Source organism: Sciurus vulgaris (genome assembly GCF_902686455.1).
Source record: "Sciurus vulgaris genome assembly, chromosome: 6".
NCBI classification, from domain to species: Eukaryota; Metazoa; Chordata; class Mammalia; order Rodentia; family Sciuridae; genus Sciurus; species Sciurus vulgaris.
The window spans coordinates 22,665,528-22,685,323 of record NC_136466.1 but is presented as its reverse complement, the minus strand read 5'-3'; the positions used below and the strand labels follow the sequence as shown (position 1 = coordinate 22,685,323).

Sequence of the window (19,796 nt, the reverse complement as noted above, 5' to 3'; positions counted from 1 at the left end):
ACTAGGAACTAGTGAGCAACCCTCATGGAGCACCTGGGTGACACTGGGAATTAAGGGGTCATGAGCGGAGCCCAGTCCAAGAGGACCAAAATCTCCAGCTATCTGCAACTGCAGGTCATGAGGGATGGTGGGGAATTCTCCTTGAAGATAACTATTTTCAGTCTTCTCTAAATATCTCCCCTACCCTAAGATCATTCGATGGTTTCCTAGTGCCTTGGAGGCAAAGTCCAAACCGAGATACTGACCTTCCCGGGCTGGCCACACCCTCCCTCTCCACCCCACCCCAACAAACCAAAATACTTGTGCCTACTCACATCAAACTTAGGCCTTTCAATTGAACTTGACCAGTTTGTCCTCAAAAGCTCAGTCCTTGTCCCCAATGCCAATCCAATAAGGAGGACACAGTTTTGAGAAAAAGGAAAAAGAAATTTATTGCAAAATTACTAGCAAAGGAGAAACACAGGGGACTCCTGTCCCAAAGGCTGTGATTCTGCTCATTAGAAGGCTTCTAAGGAGGTGATTCAAAGGCTACATTCCATGAGTGCTCTGTTGGGAGTTTTAAGTCCCTTGTTAAGTTGGGAGATAGCCATTTCTGAGATCTTCTGGTACCATCCCCAAAGTATGGGTTACTTCATTCCTGCGGCGGGTGTGTGCTCACGGACAGATAACTCTGTCTAAAATAGGGAAAAAAGGTAATCCTGTTTCCCCTGAGGTTAGAAAAAAAGCAGGGAGAGTGGAAGAGAAAGAAACATGTCCATTTAAAAAAATAAATTGCAGTGACAGAGCAGCAAGGGTTGTATTCAAAACAAAGTGGACCGCCTTTATAAGTTCAATGATTTCTAACACAAACCTGCAAGTCAGGAGCCAATATCAGGTTCCTTTTTACCCAACATTACACTAGAAAATGAGTTATTTTTTACAAATATTTTACAAATCACAAAAGTCAATGCAGAAAACTGTGAATATAACTATGCCCTCTATACACAGATTCCTGTTTCCATCTCCTGTAATATTACAGAATACCTACAGATACTGGCCTAAGTAATACGGCTTAATCCAAAGGTTCCACACGGCAGGTATTTTTCCTCCCTGTTTCTCATGCTAAACTTGCTCAAAAAAAGCTCCAGTAATTCAGTGATATAAGTCCCTTATTCTGTTTACATGAGACTATCTCAGATGGGCGTAGTGGGATACACCTGTAATCCCAGCAGCTCGGGAGGCTGAGGCAGGAGGATTGCGAGTTCAAAGACAGCCTCAACAATTTAGCGAGGCCCTAAGCAATTTAACAAAACCCTGTCCCCAAATAAAAATTAAAAAGGGTTGGGGATGTGGCTTAGTGATTAAGCATCCCTGGTTCCATCCCCGGTACCAAAAAAATAATAAGTAAGACTATCTCCTACAAGATCCAAAGAGCTCCATTTTATGTTCACTTCCCCTATTCTACCAACTCGGTTGTCACTGACCGAAGGTCCTAGTTCCCTGTAACACTGAGAAAGTCGAAGCAGCAATGTTCTGACTTTCTCTTCAGCACGAGTTTGCAGAGCGCTCCACTTACCGGGGCCATCAGGAGAGAGGTCCTCACATAGCCTTCCCTTGCTTCTGGCTGGCTGCTGGCTGCGCTCTCTCCAGAGATTTCTCCCAGATTCCACTCCTTACCCCTTGGCCACACCTTTACATAAGAACACTGCGAAGTGTGTTTGAAAACTGAATCTCTCCCATCAGCCCATCTTTCACCCACTTGCTAATTTAAACACATTCTAAGGAAATATTAGTGGACTAGAATAGTATCTGTTCTCTACTGGGCTTTTTGTTTTGTTCTACTTTTTTTTTTTTTTCCTGATTTAATGATCTCCCTGCTTCCTCCTTAGAATTATTCGCACAACACCCAGCAAAGGTTTGTCTTCGATCTTGTTTTGTGCTACTGGAGATTGAACCCAGGAGTGCCGTACTACTGAAATACATCCCCAGTCCTTTTTATTTTTTATTTTGAGACAGGGGTCTCACTGCATTGCTAAGCCTAACCTGGAACTTGCGATCCTCCTCCCTCAGCCTCCGGAGTACCTGGAATTTTAGGTGTGTATCACCTCTGCTGGGTTATTTTTTTAAAGATTCAGCAAAGATCAAAATTTTAAATCAGAATTCAAAACTGAAAACTCATGCAGATTTTGAGATGGTTGGTGCATGAAGTTACTTTAAACACCTCAGTGTGGAACAAACCCCTCAATGTGCAGATGAATAAACAATTCAAAAAAAAGAGGAAGAGTTGTAGGACCCACCCATGTGACTGAAGCAGAGGCAGAAGTGAAAGCTGGGTTTAACTACCTCTACTGCACCATTCTGCCATTCAACATGTGATTTTAATAAAGGTCGATTGAGCGACTCAGGCTAAGTAAAAATGGAGCATTCCATGCAAACAAAAAACTACTGTCTCTCCCCTCCAAAGTTTAGGAAAATAAGCTGACATCTTTAAAAAGTAGAACCGCCCCAGGTGCCAGTGTGATTTATATACACCCTTCAGATGTCACTAATGTCAATTGAGAGAACCAGGGTTCTGAAGCTGTGTACTACAAGGCTGCTAGAAGTGACCAGTTCTTTTCAGGCCACTACAAGGCACTATTGCGTGTACTGCAAAATGTTTCCTTAAGGATTTAAGAGATTGTGGTGCCTTTTCAGCCCTGGAACCAAAACTATGTCCACTGAGTTACATTGCCAGCTCTTTCTTTTTTTTTCTTTCTTTCTTTCTTTTTTTTTTTTTTTTTAGATAGGGTCTCATAAGTTGCTGAGGCTGGCCTCAAACTTGGAATCCTCCTGCCTCAGCCTCCAGAGTTCTGGGATTACAGGTGCGCACCATGGTGCCAGGCTTGGATAGTTTTTTAAAGGACACCGGAGGATACACTCCCCAACCAAGACCTCACACATCACCTGGGTGCCATGCTGAGCAGCAGCAACAATGTGAGATGTGCACTGTTCTGTCAAAACCCTCCTCAAAGCCTTGGGATGGTGGTGACATTGTTTCTAATTCTTTAAATTATCCCTTGCCATTCCCTGGGCCCTTTCCGTGTCTCTGTCTTGTTATTGATGTTGTGTTTGTGTTTGTTTCCCCTGTGCTACCTTCTCCATTATCATACTTGTTGTAGAGTGAATCCTTTTCTCATGGAATGAGACAGGCATCATGACCCTATGTACATGCACGATTACATGAATGGTGTGAATCTGCATCATGCACAACCATAGAAACAAAAAGATGTACCCATTTGTGTACAATGAATCAAAATGAAGTCTGTAAAAATAAAAAAAAATAATAAAAATTTTTTTAAAAATCCAAGATTCCAGACCTGGCTTACTGTCACATTCTACTGCCAACCTTGATCTTAACCCTTCATTTTTTCCTATGAAAAGGAGAGCAGATAGGAAAACACTGCTACAATCTTTAAATTTAACTTTTTATTACCAAAGAAAATGGAGAAAATAAACTAAAACAGAAAAAAAAAAGGAAAAAAATCAGTCTTTCCCAACCATTTGTCCCAATGATATAACCATATTAATTTTGATATACTTGGTATATTCTTTTTTTTTTTTTTTTTGCCATTCTAGGGATGGAACACAGGCCCTTACACATGCTAGGCAAGTGCTCTACCACTGGGTTACATTCTTGGCCCTTTTTAAAATTTTGAGACAGGGTCTTGCTAAAGTGGCAATCTTGAACTCATAATTCCCCTGACTCAGGTCCCTGGAATCACAGGCGGGTGCCACTACACTCGTCTATCATAATTTCAAGGCCCAAACAAACAAATAAAAAACAACCAATTATGTACACTTACTCTAGAACTACTTTTCCTTTTGCTTAACCGTAGAGCATTGCCCTCTGACAAGAAGCATGAGCGCCAAGAGAGCAGGAGTTTTGGCCCCTTCAGTCACTGCTGTTCTAGAGGTCAGAACTGTGCCTGCCCAAAAGTGGCACTAATAAACATTCACTGAATGAATGGACACGAATCCTCCTTCCTGTCAGAGTAAGTGACATCCATGTGGCCAGGAATATGCCTATTTGGTCCCTGTCCATGGTCCCAGCACAAAACACAGCACCTAGCACATAGTAACCACTTACTAAGTATTTGTTGAATCAACAGAAGACTCAATGAAACTTCCTAGTTCTTTCTAACTGCACCGTGCAATCAAGTATTTTTTCTATTGATGTAAAAAAGCTCTTATGAATACCCTTGCAGTAATCATATTTGTACATATGCCCTTGTTTAAAGATTTTTGTAGAATAAGAATATCATTGGGGAGAAACCATCCATCTGGTCCAAATGTGTTGTGATATTCTTTCCCACTAAAAGTTCATGATCTTAACACTTGAGTTTAATTTGTCAGCCTGTATGAGAACTGCTGCCTATAATTAATTGTACAAAATGATCCCTCTTACCTATCTGCTTTAGAAAGCTATATAGTTCAAATACCATATAATTCACACAATCAGACTGCCAGAAAGATTTGTAGAGACAAACAGCCTGCTGCGTGCCCATGACCAGCATCCTCTATATACAGTCCAGTAGCACTTTCCTCATCAGCTAGCTGTGGGGGAGGGATTTTCTGTCAGTAACAGGTCCATATTGTTGCCTCACCTCATCCACACTCCCAGTACTGGAAATTGAACCCAGGGGTACTCTATCACTGAGCTACACCCCCAGCCCTTTTTTACTTTTTAGCACAGGATTTCACTAAGTTGCCCAGCCTGGCTTTGAACTTGTGATCCTCTTGCCTCAGCCTCCAGAGTCAGGGATGTCAGACATGGGCCACATTCTAGATATGCTAAGGAGGGGTCCACAGAAAGAGGAAAACAGATGAAGAGTAATGAGATCCTGGACAGAAAGATGATAACTGAGAAACAAAGTTCACTTTGGCAAAGATAAGAGGGGATATGGGAGCTTTGGAGTATTTGTGAATCCTCCAAAAAATGAACTTACAGACTCATGCTCTGTCTGAGCTCTGCAATGGAACGTCTCCACAGAAAGCTCCCCTTTCTGCTTTCTGAAGTTATGCAGTAAGTTTCAGAGCCAGGCCAGGCCCTGAGGAGGCAACAATAAATAAGACAAGGGTAGTCTCCACCATCGTGGAATTTAAGTTTAAGGACCACTGTCTTTCCATCAAAGGTTCTGATGCTGACAATACAGACTGCTGGAAGCCTTTGCCTCCTTTCCACCACGAAACAGAATTTGTGTCCCAGTCATTGGTTCTTCTTCTGTGAAGAATACAGCTCTAGCTCTCCCATGAATGGAGAAGTTGGTCAGAGATATTTCCCTCTGAGTGCACAACAAGCAAAATTTGGCCACACACACACACACACACACACACACGGTGCTTCCTTTTCCCCAGGTTCCTGCCACACCACAGGCCTGCTGAGTCGTCTTCTTAACTGAGGCAGAGGTGAGCACTTACGCTGGACAGGCAACTTTCAAAGAAGCATAAACTGAGATTCAGAGGGAACCACCAAACCTTCTTGATCACTCCTTTTCAAACCCTCAAGACCATTCCTTTCTTATCGTAACCCTTTTTTCTTTGTCTTTATTTTCTTTCTTTATTTACTTATTTATTTTGGTCCCAGGAATTCAACCCAGGGGTGCTTACCCACTGAGCCACAACCCCAGCTCTTTTTATTTTTCATTTGAGACAGTGTCTCGTTAAGTCGCTTAGGGCCCCTAAAGCTAGCCTCCTACTTGAAGTCCCCTTGCCTGGGTCTTCCGAGTTATTGGGATTATAGGCATGAGTCACCACATCCAATTTATCTTAACCTTTTAAGGATTACAGATCTCCATGAAAATCAGTGCCCCTTTTGACTTTCTGTACCAAAGAAGAAAAGCATGTGTCTCTGCACACAGTATTCTCTGCATTTTTAGGAACTTCTGGTCACATCATGAGCCTGAATTTCCTGGAGCTCCAGAGATCTCATATCAAGAATTTCGAATATGTATAAAAGAACATTTGAAGTCTAATGCGCATGATTGCAGTCTCTGGATTGGGTAGTCCTGTTTGCTGGAATACAAACCAATGATGTACTAAGTTCAGTGAAGGTCACGGCTGAACCCCCCACATGAGTTACTTATCTCCAGACAATAGCAACGCTCTTCTTCGTGCCCGTGGACATTACCTGTAAAACTGGTCAGCTGACGTTTCTTATATTTTTGAGAAAGACAATAATACCAAGGTCAAAAATGAAGGCATAAAAAGGTGGCAACTCAGAGGTGGTCAGGATTGCTGCACGCTGCTGACATAGCAGTAGTCCTCGTTCGGATCCTCCATCTCATATATGTTCTCCTCAATGATGTAGATGTTCTCCTCCGAGCGCATCCTCTCTGCTGCAATGTTGGCTAACCCTGAGGGAGGGGGGTTGGCCAGTGTGATGAGACTGTGAAAAGAAAGTGTCGCGGTTGACTTAAGTATTCCCCAGGCAACAGGAACAGGTTAAAAGATTAGGCTTTGCTAAGGAGACATATATGATCCTAGATTGGATGTTGACTGGGGGGCGGGGGAGGAACTCCATAAAGTAATCTGGAGAATAACTGAGAAAATCTGAATTAACCTCATTTCTCTTAGATATAAAAACTGCATATCCTCATTCTTAGTGTTAAAGGTTGAAGTGTTTCAGTGAAGTATCAAGATGGTTCAGAAAAGTCATTGTGCATACAGAGCAATGGACAAAGCAAAAGTGCCAGAATGCCAAATGCGCAATTCAGGTGAAGGTTCTATTTATTGTCCCTTGCGCTGTCATTCCAATTCTTCTGTGAACTTGAACAATTTCAAAGGAAACTGAAATGAATGTGTTATAGATCCAATCAGATCAGAGTTGGAAATCCCTGATACTTGCCATCTTTATAACTTGGGTAAATTTTTTTTTGTATTTTGGGTTTTTGTGTGTGTGTGTGTGTGTGTTACTAGGGATTGAACCCAGGGACTCTCAACCACTGAGCCACACCTTCACCCCTTTTTATATTTTTTATTTTGTGACAGGGTCCTGCCAAGTCGCTTAGGGCCTCACTAAATTGCTGAGGCTGGCCTCAAACTTGCAAGCCTTGCTCAGCCTCCTGAGGTGCTGGGATGATAGACATGCACTATGTTTTGTTTACATTCAAATAATTAGTATGTTACACACTGTTTTACGAAGCTGGACAGAACTAAATAAAACACAAAAATCCCATTGAGGATGAATATTAGTAAATTTTGTGTTTCAGTAATATGAAAATAATGTGAGTCCTGCCTCACAGGTCAACCATGAAGAATATTAATTTATTCCATTTTAATACTGATTATTGATAGAATCAGGCACTGTTCTGGGGATACAGTCATTAATATAAAAGACAAGTTCCTAATTTCCTATGGAGTTTACAATTTGTAGATAGGGATAAACATTAATCACATAATCTTACAAATAATGAATTAATGCCTGTCAATGTTACCTCTGAATAATAATCATATTTCCCAGTTTCTGCTCTAATGAAGAACATTGGCACTGATAATTGAATTTTTATTTGACTTTATTTGACTTCTTACTACATATTATTTTGTCTTTATAATATACCACATCTTACTTAGTCTAAAATGATCAGTGATTTAGATAATATTCAGTGGACAATCATTTGTTTCTTGAAATATATTGCATTTTCCTCATGAACTAAATGTACTAAAAGTGTAAAATCTGGTAATTAGTGCATAAGCCATGCCAACCAGGAATGGATGGGTGTGAATAGTCAGGAATGTGATGGAGACAGGGACCTGAAGGAACGCTCGGCTCTGACTGCACAGCAGAACCACCTGGAGAGCTTTCAGAGCAATACCTGAAAGTATTCATCACATTCATCAGTCCTCATCACTGAAATTCTGATTCAGTTGCTGTGGACTCCTCCTTCATCAGTTTGCTTAAGTGCCCAGGTGATCCTAAACACAATCAGCTGAACAGCCTGGGTGGGGTTATAAAAACACTGTTCACTTTGGTTACCTCAGTGTCCAGCCCTGACTCTGGGCACAGTAAGTGCTCAATTAGTTCAGGTTTCGGTTCACTTTAGAAAAACATTAATACAGAGATAAGTAGACATTTCTTTAAAATAGGGAAATAAATTCTATACCTTAACATTAGAACTAAGGAAGCTAGATGAATCAGGGAGCAAACAGAGCAACATGTTGAATTTACATTTTATAATTAGGCCTAAGGCAAAAAAAAAAAATACAAGCTTAGACCCCCAGACCCCAGGCTGGAACTTCTCAGATCAAAGATCCAAACTATATTAGAGTAGGGGCTGCCGAGATTCCCCCTCTCCCATTCCATTATTCTTACCTTGAATTCTGTAACTTCTTTTTCCTATGAGAATACCCTAGGTAAAGGGGGAGGTAAAGTGAATAAATGTACTTTGATAAAATAAATAAGACATAAAATGGGCTCACTGCAGGTAATAGTTGTTTAGGGAAATCTGGTCTCTCCTTAGAAGGGACTAAATCAAACTCCCCATGTGTGTCTTAGTTTACTCTATGGACTATACTAGAAAATAAAGAAGATGCATTTTTTTAATTTAACAAATATTATGAGGCATCTTCTTAGCGTCTGGCAATTTGCTAGGCATGGTTGAGACAAAGGTAAAGTATGAGCCCTAACTTCATGAAGCTTGCATGGGAGAGACAAGAAAAAAAGAGAAGAAAGTGGATAGGATAGGAAGGAAAGGAAAAGAGTAAGTAAGTAGATAAAGGAAATAATTCCGAATTGTGATATATCAAAGAAATCCACAACACACTGAAACAGATAATGGGGCAGAGATTATCATTAAACTCTGAAAGAAAAGAATGAGTCGGCTGTGTCAAGGAGCCAGGAGGAGCGAGCCTTCCAGGAAGAGAGAAGCCTTAGGAAAGATCTTGGTGAGTCTCTGATACCAAAAACATGGCTAGAATAAGAGAGTGGCCCCAGGTGAAGGCTGAGGGGTAAGCTGGGGCTAGGTGTCACTTTTCCATTGTGATAAGGAGTTGGGTTTTATTTTAAGACCTGGAGGAAATCATCGAAGGACAGAGATATGATCTGATTTGGCTGTTAATATCACTGTCTGCAATGTGGAGAGTGTGAGAGAAGGAAGAACAAAGAAACCGGAAGACAAGTAGGGATAATGGTGCCTTGGAGGAAGGTGGTGGTGGAGAGGTGCAGAATGAGGGATTGTACGTATATTTTGGAGAAAGACTTCAGGAACTGCAGTTGGACTGCATCTTAAGAGGTAAGAATGGGAGTATTCCAGAAGGACTTCTGCATTTCTGGCTTAAACAACCAGATGGACAATAGTAAAATAGGATGGAGAAGACCAGACAAGGAAAGGTTAGGTTCTGGGAAGGTGGAATATAGAATAAGAAGCTCCATTTTGGGCATGTGAATGTGTGAAACATCAAATTGGAGCTATCCACTGGACAGTCAGACAAGGAATACCAACTTAAGAGCTGCCAAGAGTCAGGTGTGGTAGCTCACACCTGTAATCCCAGCTACTCAGGAGGCTGAGGAAGGAGGATCACAAGTTCAAGGTCAGTGTGGGTCACTTAGGGAGACCCTATTTCAAGAAATAAATAGGGCTGGGATGTCTCTTAGTGGTAGAGCACCCCTGGGTACAATAATCCCCAGTACTAAAAAAAAAAAAAAATTTTTTCTTAATCAATGATGTGCAGAACAGATACTAGAATCAGTCTGCCTAAATTTAAATCCCAGCTTTGCAACTTGCTAATTCTGAAACCTTGGGAAAATGGCTTGCTCTCTCTCAACTTTATTTCTCTCCATCAGCAAATGGGGCTAGTAATACTGCCTATCTTGTATGATGGTGATAATGATAAAATGTATGTGAAACATTTGGCACAGGACCTGCCTGATGTATAGTAAGCACTGAATAATTATTAGCTATTATTATTTTGAGGGTTTAGAAGTATAAGTGAGCATTTAGTCTAATCACCTTTAGGTACAAATTTTATATATATATATTATATATTATAATATTATTATATTATTAATAATATATTATATATGTAATATATATAATATATATCTTATATATATATATTATATATATTAGTTTTTGTACTGGGGATTGAAAGCAGGGGCACTTTACCACTGAGCCACGCTCCTAGCCCTTTTTATTTTTAATTTTGAGACAGAATCCTCACTAAGTTGCTTAGGGTCTCACTAAGTTCCTGAGGCTGGCCTCTAATCCTCCTGCCTCAGCCTCTGGAGGCATGAGCCACCATGCCCAGCACAAAATTATATTTCTATCAATGTTTGTACTGGTTCCAACATTTCCAGTTTCTATTAGAGAGAAAGACAAACCATGTTCAACAACTTACATGTGAGAATTAAAGAACCAAAGATAAGCATAAGAGCCAATCCAGCAGAGATTCCTACTCCAATGTAGACACCTCTTCTGGTGGTTGTTCCAAAGCCTTGGAATTCATTAGCCAGTGTGGATAATTGCTATGGAAACACAAACAGTTTTTAAGATGCAAATGTCCAGAAATTAGCCGTATACTCAGTCAGTCTCATGACTTGTGAGCCAGACCATCCATTTAACAGCATCACAGTATTGCAGGAACTTTGAAACCAATGCCTTCTAGACAAGCCTCAAACCACCAAAGAAATGGATTAGCTTAATTATTGGAGTTAACGAAGAAATGGAATATCCTCTACTGCACTGTGGTTGTACAAAGAGCTCTTAATAAATGGATCCCTACCCACACTCCAAAAAATGGGCTTTACAGCGGAGTCCTGTTCTTTCAGCATACCCTGTGCTCCCCAGAGAGTTTCAGAGTGGTTCTCATTTGATGCCTTGCAGCCAAAACCCTATTTGCACAGAAAGAATGACATCACAGCCAGGACTTGGCAACCAAACCATGCTGTGTTCAAATCTCAGCTCTATCACCAAGAGCTAAGTGAACTTGAAGAATTATCGGGAAAATTAAGTGACACATAATATAAAATGCTTAGCACAGGGGCTGGCACATGATAAATACTCAATCAAAGGCAGCTAGTATTGCTATCTCTCTAATTAATTTGTTTTTCTGATAATTGAGAGACATAAAAAAAAAACCTATTTCTAAAATTTTAGTCCATGTTCTTCCTTTAAAATCAATAGTAGGTAGCACTTTTAAAACAATTCAGAAAAGTTAGATCTTTTATTTATTCAGTGAACGTGTACATTTATTCAACATGCATATTTCTGTAGCTGCTAGAGGGAGCATGTAAAGTACTGTGCAATAAGCACTGTGATCACACAGAGATACTTAGGAGGCAGTCCTTGATTGCAAAGAAGGGAGGGACAAACACAAGATGCTGAGCACCAGATGTGAACACATGAGCAGGAGATTCAGTCAAAGCAACGCAGACTCCTGGATGTGTCCTCAAAGAATTCTTAAGTCACCATTGCATGCTTGCTTTCTAGTGATCTTTCTTTCACTCTGGGAAGGTGGGGAACATTAAAACTGTGGTAAAATCAAGTATTACTTTATGCTTCAGTGATGTAAACTCTTGGCTTTGAATATTCTGGATTGGTGTAGTGTCATATATAAATGAACAAATTTCAGTAAGTGATCTTTCTCATGGGACATAAGGGAAGCAAGAAGAAATGTAGTAGAAGAAGCTGGAGAGTCTTTGAAGCTTCCACAGTGGTAACAATTGTGAAATTTGAGAAGAGAGACAAAATTCTAATGTTTCTTCCTTTTGGTTTGTCATTGTCAACACCTTACACATAAGGAATCTGAAGCTAAGGGGGGTAAACCCCCTCCCCCACCCCCAAAGGAACAGTGGGTATGAAGATGTCTAAAGCCAGATTTTCTTTACTCAGTTGAGATTGTTAGCATAAACACAAAAAAATTACTTACTGTTTGATTTTTATCATTGAAGGTCCCCAACGTCTGTGTCTCCGCTGCACACACAAACGAGGGAAGATAGTCAATAGTGAAGAATTTTATTTTTAATCATAAAAAGCTTAATGATATCTATAATCCTACTTAAAACTAATTCTTCCCCATCATCTTCACAATAACTAATTTGGAGACAAAAGAATTTACTGACTGCTTACAAATCAACTTCAGGATGACCATGGGCATTCATTCAGATAATTAACCCTACTACTTATATTTCCTGAGATAGAGATTTCTGTCAGGAAGACTTATATTGAATATGTAGTTTGTTTTATCCACAGGGCTTTAAAGGGTTCTAAGAAAATTCAATAGCAATGATGACAGTCATTATGTTCTGGACTTTGAAAGAAAACAAAAAAAAATCATTTTTTTGAAAGAGTTTAACATTTACTCATTAGAAGGAAGATTTTGGGTTATCTTCAAAAGGAAATAATAGCTCTAGCTACAATTTACCAGGAGCCAGGCATTGTGCCAAACTCTTAATGAAGTATCTCATGTATCATTCAAAATAAGGATCCTAAAGAAAGGATTGTTAGTCCCCTTAGACAGATGAAGAAACTGAGGATTAGGGAAGGTAAGTGACTTTCCCAAGATCACAGAGTTTAGTGAATGATAGAAATGACCTTCCTATCTAGGACCACATGGTTTTAAGCATACATTCTCCACCATATACCCTAGACAATCTTGAAGATCATGCTGTTACGCTGGCAACTCACCATTTCATTTTTGTTGATTTATTATTTTATCTGCTTATCTAGTCAAGGAATATGTATTACCCTATGCCAACTACAGGGGACAGAGCAGCAAACAAGATGGAACCAACACTGTATTCTAAAAACAAATTGTCAACTTTGGAAAAACCAAGCTGCTTCCTCATTTTTCTGACTAAATCAGAGACTCTGAAACTCCTTAAACATCATGGTTGCCTCCAGAAACCTTGAGGTCTAAACCCTTTAAGATGCATAACAGCTTCAACTAAATAATAGTTCAGCAGACTATAATATAAATATTATAAAGGCATACTCTCAGCCTAAAATTATTTAAAAAAAGGATCTGAACAAGATTATATTCTGCTTATTACCTGAAAGGAATTCAGGAATTTAAAGTATAAAAACCACAATGGTGGAACAGCTAAGTAAACATGAATCTTAACCACATGCTAGATTTTCACATGGAAATCCAGTTTCTGCTTCCCTCTAACTTTGACTCTTGTTCTAAATGGTAAGACTGACTGCTTCTTCTTTTTTAACTTCATTTGCTATGAAAATGATCCATAAGATGGATGGAGCACATTGAGTTATCAGAGCCTAATTTCACGAATTTGGCCATCAGCCAAGTTGGGTGGGACAGTTGGAAGAAATTGCAGTGATTTTCCTGGAGAACCCAGGAGGTGGGTGAGCTGCAGGCAGCAGTGTGGTTGAGCTGAGTGGACATCAAGCGAATAAATGCTGTGTCTTTTAACTGCTCAGTACTGCTTACATGCCAGACAGACATGGTACTTAGCACCATAAACCCACAATCCCATTTAGTGCTCCTCACAACAGTAGGTAAGATTATTTTCCCCATTTTTCAGATGAAGAGACTGATTCTTAGAGAAATACTTTACCTCTGATCACAAAGTTATTAATTGAGAAAGGTGAAGTTCAAACCAGTATTCCCAGAGCTGAGGACTCACCTGTGAACCAGTCCCACCTACTTCAGGAAGAAGGGAGAGGACCCTTGTTCTGTGTTCAGGTGAGTTTATCAAATTCCGTAGCCCTTGGAACACTGACTTTTTAAGGTTTCACTCCATTTTATATTGAACACATTAAATGCAACCACATCACATTAAACAAAGTCATAGACCATGAGTTGACTCATGTTGACTAGTTGACATAATGTTGCATTACAGACAAGCTGTTAAATATTCATTAACGTCTCTATTAGTTTTATTTTCCTGTTTTGGAGCAATTGCTTTTTTTCTTTTTTTGGTTTGTTTATTCAAAATTTTCTCAATTCAGGCTCTTGAAAAGCTCAGAAATTTTATCTAGATAAACTGCCTATATTCTCTGATGTAAGAGGTGGCCCCATTGTTGTCCTGGAGGGGAGTAACTAAGAAGCAAAAACTAAGGGGAATGGGACTTCTGTGCATGGTGTAGGCAAGTACAAGGGACCACACTTGCAAGGAAGTTAACTTCCCACCCACTGTATGCCTTCATGTGTGGTATACAGCAGGTGCCTACTCAGTGGTGACATTGGAAGATGCACTGAAGCACAGGATGGGAAAATGGAACTAAATGATCCCTTCTGAAGTCCCATCTCGGTCTATATTTGTAGATTCTTTAAAATAAAACAATGACACATAAGTAACATGTGTGTGATTGATTAGCCCACAATGTGGGTGACCACCTGTTCCTGCCATATTTAATTTCCTCACTAATCACAAAAGAGATGTTGACTCCCAGTCACTAGGGCACAACCAAAGATTGAACCGTTAAAGAGGTGAAGTCAATCATTATAATAACAACTAATATTTAAGCAATTTATACAGGCCAGATACTATGCTGCACTTATACATACATTGCCCTGTTTACTCTTTTTTAAATTTTTAGTTGTCGACAGATACAATACCTTATGTTATGTATTCATTTTTATGTGGTGCTAAGGATCGAACCCAGTGCCTCACACCCACTTAGGCAAGTGCTCCACCTCTGAGCCACACCCTAGCCCTCCTGTTTACTCTTTACAGTATCTTATGAAGTAGCAATCTTTTTAAATGGAATACTGACAATAGATACTTTTCTTTCCTTATTTGGCAAAATACATACATAACCAAAATTCTTTCTTAGAGGAGGTGGGGAATTTCACTGGGTCATGGAATCCAAAAGTCACTGAAGCCACTCCTTGAACAGAGAGGAAGCTGATATCCTGAGAAGTGAAAGACCTTGGTCCAGGTCACGTGGCTAGTTTGTAACTAATCTAGAATCCTAAGCTGGGGTGCCTATTTCCAAATACAGGGTGTGTTCATTACCTTTTTCACCTCAAACACTATTTCACCTCAAATACTATTTCAGGTGCAGAAAAACATTCATGCCTTTACTCTAAAATTGTTTTCTCAACTTGTTGTTCAGAGTCAACATCCTCTGAGCTCAGAGACTGGCTAAAGATTTCCTCCTATGACCCATATATTACCTGAATCATGTCCCTCGGTGGTAAGCATCCTTGGAAGGACTGTAGTAACATCACTCTGTGCAGCTGGAGCTGGGGTGACCTTGGCTAATGTCAGAAAACAACATTAAGGATGAGACTTCTCTGAGTGCAGAGAACTTGTTTCAGAGAATCAAAGGGGCAGCAGAAAAAATGTGAAAGACAATAAATGAAGAGAAACACATCCTCAGCTTCCAAACCGATCCAGAAGTCCTTCACTGAGAGGGTACCACACACTTCAAATGTTTGACAGAGATAAGAGACAGTCATTATTGTGACAGCCTAATTATTAATAGGACTAAGAGTCACACACGTGGCCATACTCAAAGCTTTGCATAAAATATGATCCATCAAGTTGCCTATATGGAGGTATTATATATTTTACAGAGGAGGGGGTCACAGAGATCAAATAATTTTTCTCAGATTAAGCAATTAGTAAGAGGCAGAGTTGAATTGGAACCCGGCCCCAACTGGCCACAAAGTATGTGCCCTATAAATCTTAAAACATACAGGAACATGTACCCCTCCACCAACACACATGCAAAGTCTAGTGTTTCACAATCCTGGTTGTACCTGGGGTAGACTCCATGAACAGCTGATATTCAGACTTCCATCTCCAGAGATGCTGATTTCTCTATTTGTGGTTGGGGCCCAAGCATTATAGTGGTTAGATAGATTTCTCTAGGTGATACTCTTGTTGTTGTACCAGGAATATTTAACCACTAAGCCACATCCCCAGCTGTTCATTTTCATTTTTTATTTTGACACAGGGTCTCACTAAACTGCTTAGGGCCTCATTAAGAGGCTGAGGCTAACCTCAAATTTGCAATCCTCCCACCTCAGCCTCCCATGTCAGTGGGATTACCACTGACATGTGCCACCACACCCTGGCTTTTCCAAGTGATTCTAATGAGCAGTTAAGATACCAAATCCCTAGTCTAGGTTGTCTTCCCATTCTGTAGATCCCAGCCAGGATGTTCAAAACATAGGGGAGGGTGTTAAACATTGCTAGAAATCACAGGTGGGGTCAATTAAAGTTTAGATCTTCAGGGTCCACCCCCAGGACTGTAATTGGGGGAGGTAGAGTTAGTAAAAATCAGTATATTTATTATGATTCATATGTGAATCCTATGCATAGAGAAGGCATGCAAAGATTCCACTCACCTGGTTTGATGATCAACTCCACATTTAGTTTGTGATCATTCATGAGTCCTGCAAACTGTATCCGACAGCAATAGATCCCACTGTCAGCTAGAGTCACATTCGCTATGGTCAGGGACACATCTCCTTTGTAGAAATCCCCCTTTAGCTGGTATCTGCTGGATTTCTGATCTTTCACATTTGTTTCCTCAGTGCGGAGGACCAAAGCATCACATCCAAACACAGGACAGGATCCCCTGCCCCAGCACACAGGAACGAGATTCCCTGAAGTGGAGGGAACGTATCTGCAGGGCAGAGAGGCATCCTGACCCACCTCGACTACGTATTCCCCTTCTGAAGACCCTGAAAACAGAGGGAAGGAGAGCAAGACTGAGTGAGATTGATATAGTTCAAGAAGACAGCAAGCACAGAGGAGAACACTGCTGGTGTCCCCTTTGAAGGATGAGTCACTGTGCCAAGACTGAGCAGCCTCAGAATCACCAGGAAGCCTGGTAAAAACTTGAATCAGGGGACTCCACCACTGCAATTCCTGACACAGTTGGTTTGGGGCGGAGTCTGAGAACGTGTATTTCTAAGAGTTTCCAGGTGTCATGGTGCTGGACCCTCCCTTTCAGAACCACCACACTGAGAACTAGGAGGGAATTGTGGACCAGTTCTGTGAACATGAGAGGACACAGCTGTTGGAATGAGAAAATCTCCTTGTCAGTCAGGAACCACTTATTCATCAACCGAGGATGACTATCTGAACATAAATCTCTCTTCCTCTCTCTCTTTTTTTCAAAAGGACCAGGAACACAGTAAATAAATACTCTTGGCCAAATAAGAAGGTTGTGTATTTGAAGTCACTCACAGGTTGTTTTGCAATTTAAAATTAATTCCTTTTACAACACACACACACACACACACACACACACACACACTCATGGTTTTTTAAACTTTCTTTTTTAGTTGTAGATGAACGCCATACCTTTATTTTATTTACTTATTTTTATATGGTGCTGAGGGTGGAACCCAGTTTCTCACACATGCTAGGCAAGTGCTCTCCCTCTGAGCCACAACCCCAGTCCACCCCCCACACTCACATGTTAAGATATCCAAACAGTATAAAAAGTACGTGAAAAGTCTGACTTCCTCTCCTCTCTTTTCCCCATTTTCCAACTCTCCTCTCTAGAGCCCACATTAAGAAATCTACATATTCCTGCTCCTTCCCAATGCACACACACAAATAGAAGCCTGATATACATTACGCTGACGTGGCCCTTTGGTATTTGAAAAAGCATGGTGATTGAGAGACATTCTATACCAGTATACTCGGTCAGCCTTACTGTTGTGTGTCATGAAATATCACATTTATTTACCTACTTCTTCACTAGTGGACATTTAGGTTGCCTCCAAACTGGTGCCATAACAAACGATGTTGTGATGACCACCCTTGCCTCTCTCTCTTGCCATCCATACAGCATCATTCCCCAACCATAAATGTCCATGCCACACTTACTTGGAAGTAGCAGCAGCAGCAGCAGCAGGACACCATCCAAGGAAAGATGTGAAAACATTGGCTCGTCAGAGGACGACTCTAGGGAGAGTTCGAACTCTCCAAATGAACTGGGTGCTTCCTCCAACTGTCTCTTTCACATGAATGGCAGCCACTCCTGCTGAAGGCCAGACCGCACACAAAGGTGTCTGACCACCAATAATTTCTATATTAATGCAACTAAATCTTCAGTCACGTCAAAAGATACCGCAGTTCTTTGTGCTACCACACCCGCATATCCTGTACACATGATGATATTTGTCCTAATGCCTCAACAAAGAGGAAGCAATATTTCAGAGGAAGAAAAGAGTTAGTCACAGCAAGCAGAGAGAATCCTCTAATAACTCAGATGAAGTAGGTTTGAATTGGACTGTGTGCAAGTCCGACTGGTTAACAGGGAACATAAAATACAATCATAAGGCTCATGCATTCATTCAGTCAAGTCAGTCCATTGGTCTGGCCTGGGGCCAACGCTCATAAAGCATGTCCTGTATGCAGGCACTGGGACTATGACTCGGGGAACAGAGCAATGGATGACATATTCCTTATTCTCACATTCATAGGTAATTGCCACTAAGATGATGAACAAAATTCTTGTTCTTGTTCTAACACAAATTAGGTCATGTCCTATACCTCACTGAATCTGAGTTTCCTCACTTAGGAAATTTATAAAATGAGGAAATTGTGTTAGGTGACATATGCACAGCTCCCTGCTCTAATAATCTGACTTTGACCTTCAAACTTGCAAACAGTACCTTTGAGGAAAGTCATATTCTTTTCTGTAATGCTTTTTTACCTCCCACTTTGGATGGAATTGAGGAGACCTCCGTACTCTAGTCTACCTCATGAATACAAGGTACCCTCACCCCAGGGGGCTTCTGGCATGAACTGCCAGGAAGTCTGGCGTTCCAGCCACACCATTCATTCCTGAGCAACACACCAGCCCCAAATACCCTCAGCCCTGGGAGAGTGACTTCTATCTGGATGCCTTAAAACCCAAAACTTCTTTGCAAAAGGGAAGTGAGCTTACAGACTGAGTGGTTTCTGAAAACACCGTGGCCTTCCTCTATGTCTTACTTTCCTGAATTTCCTTGTCACCTGTATAGCATTAAATGCATTTAATATAGACATTCAACTTGTTTTGTGTATGTACTTAAATAGCATCACAGCATGTAGCTGTTCAAGAGATCATAGTTAATTGCCTCATTTCACACACAACGAAACTGAGACTCAAGAAGAATGATTTGCCCAAAGACATGTCATTTGTAATTTAGAAAAGGAACACAAGACCCCTAAGCTCCAGACCTTTCCACTGTAAATCACGTTGCATGAATTTAATGAGTGTTCTTAATATGCCTGCCCACATGGCTCAGAACAGCCAGCAAACAGCCACGTTTAATCGCAGGGCAGAGTGGACATCATGCCTGGGGCCTGGCAGCACATGCACTAGCAGCATGACCTTGCCAAGGCTCTTCCAAGGGTCAGCCCTCAGTTCCGATTCCTTCTTACAAGGAATAAGTTTTGTTCCTTATGACCCTATTTACTATCTACCTCTAGAATTGCCACTGAGACCACCTCTAAAAAACATGAACAGTTTATTATTTTATTAAAGTCCAGACATGAAGGAGTCTAGACACTACTCTAATCCCTTCTCTTTTTTTCTGTGTGTAGAGGACTGTTCCTGAAAATTTTCACACTCGTTCAGTTTTTATTTCTTGGTGTGTTTTTTTTTTTTTTTTTTTTTTTCCCTGAGGTTTGTTTTATTGGCTTGTTTACTTATTTTTGCCGGGCTGGGATGGAACCCAGGGCTTCATACATTATAGGCAAGCATTCAACTACATCCCCAGCTGGATTTTTTTTACAGATACAATTATTCTAGATCATGATCAGACTATTACATTTAGTAATCAACAGCATGGGTGCAAGGAAGAAAAATCATCCTTAAACCCTTTGTTGCAATGCTTTACACTTTCCACAGAACAAAAATGAAAAT

At 40.6% G+C, this 19,796-nt stretch overlaps 1 protein-coding gene and 1 long non-coding RNA gene across 3 annotated transcripts; one reads left to right on the top strand and one right to left on the bottom strand.

Annotated features, from left to right (window-relative positions):
- Positions 1–3,545: 3,545 nt before the first annotated feature.
- HAVCR2 (hepatitis A virus cellular receptor 2) lies at positions 3,546–18,322 on the bottom strand. 2 transcript variants are annotated; one of them, XM_079145608.1, is made up of 7 exons: positions 17,768–18,322; positions 16,273–16,611; positions 15,094–15,177; positions 11,881–11,924; positions 10,351–10,477; positions 8,327–8,363; positions 3,546–6,403 (listed from the first exon to the last, which is right to left on the bottom strand). In XM_079145608.1, the coding sequence occupies exons 1-7, from the start codon at positions 17,823–17,825 to the stop codon at positions 6,244–6,246; spliced, it is 849 nt and encodes a 282-aa protein (XP_079001734.1). In that variant the 5' UTR covers positions 17,826–18,322; the 3' UTR covers positions 3,546–6,243. The 2 variants fall into 2 exon arrangements, with proteins under 2 accessions (XP_079001734.1, XP_079001735.1); XM_079145609.1 differs by lacking the exon at positions 15,094–15,177.
- LOC306664627 lies at positions 13,502–16,590 on the top strand. Its single transcript, XR_013764760.1, has 3 exons — positions 13,502–13,656; positions 14,753–15,113; positions 16,462–16,590. It is a non-coding gene; the product is annotated as an uncharacterized lncRNA (long non-coding RNA).
- Positions 18,323–19,796: the final 1,474 nt, after the last annotated feature.

What these genes read in the sequence shown, in the direction of transcription:
- HAVCR2 (XM_079145608.1), bottom strand. Translation starts at nt 17,825, where the DNA reads ATGTTTTCACATCTTTCCTTGGATGGTGTCCTGCTGCTGCTGCTGCTG. An exon ending in CACCGAGGGACATGATTCAG is followed by an intron (nt 11,925 to 15,093) that starts GTAATATATGGG and finishes TTGTGTGTGCAG; the next exon opens with CGGAGACACAGACGTTGGGG. An exon ending in TGGTTCTTTAATTCTCACAT is followed by an intron (nt 8,364 to 10,350) that starts GTAAGTTGTTGA and finishes CCCTTTACCTAG; the next exon opens with GGTATTCTCATAGGAAAAAG.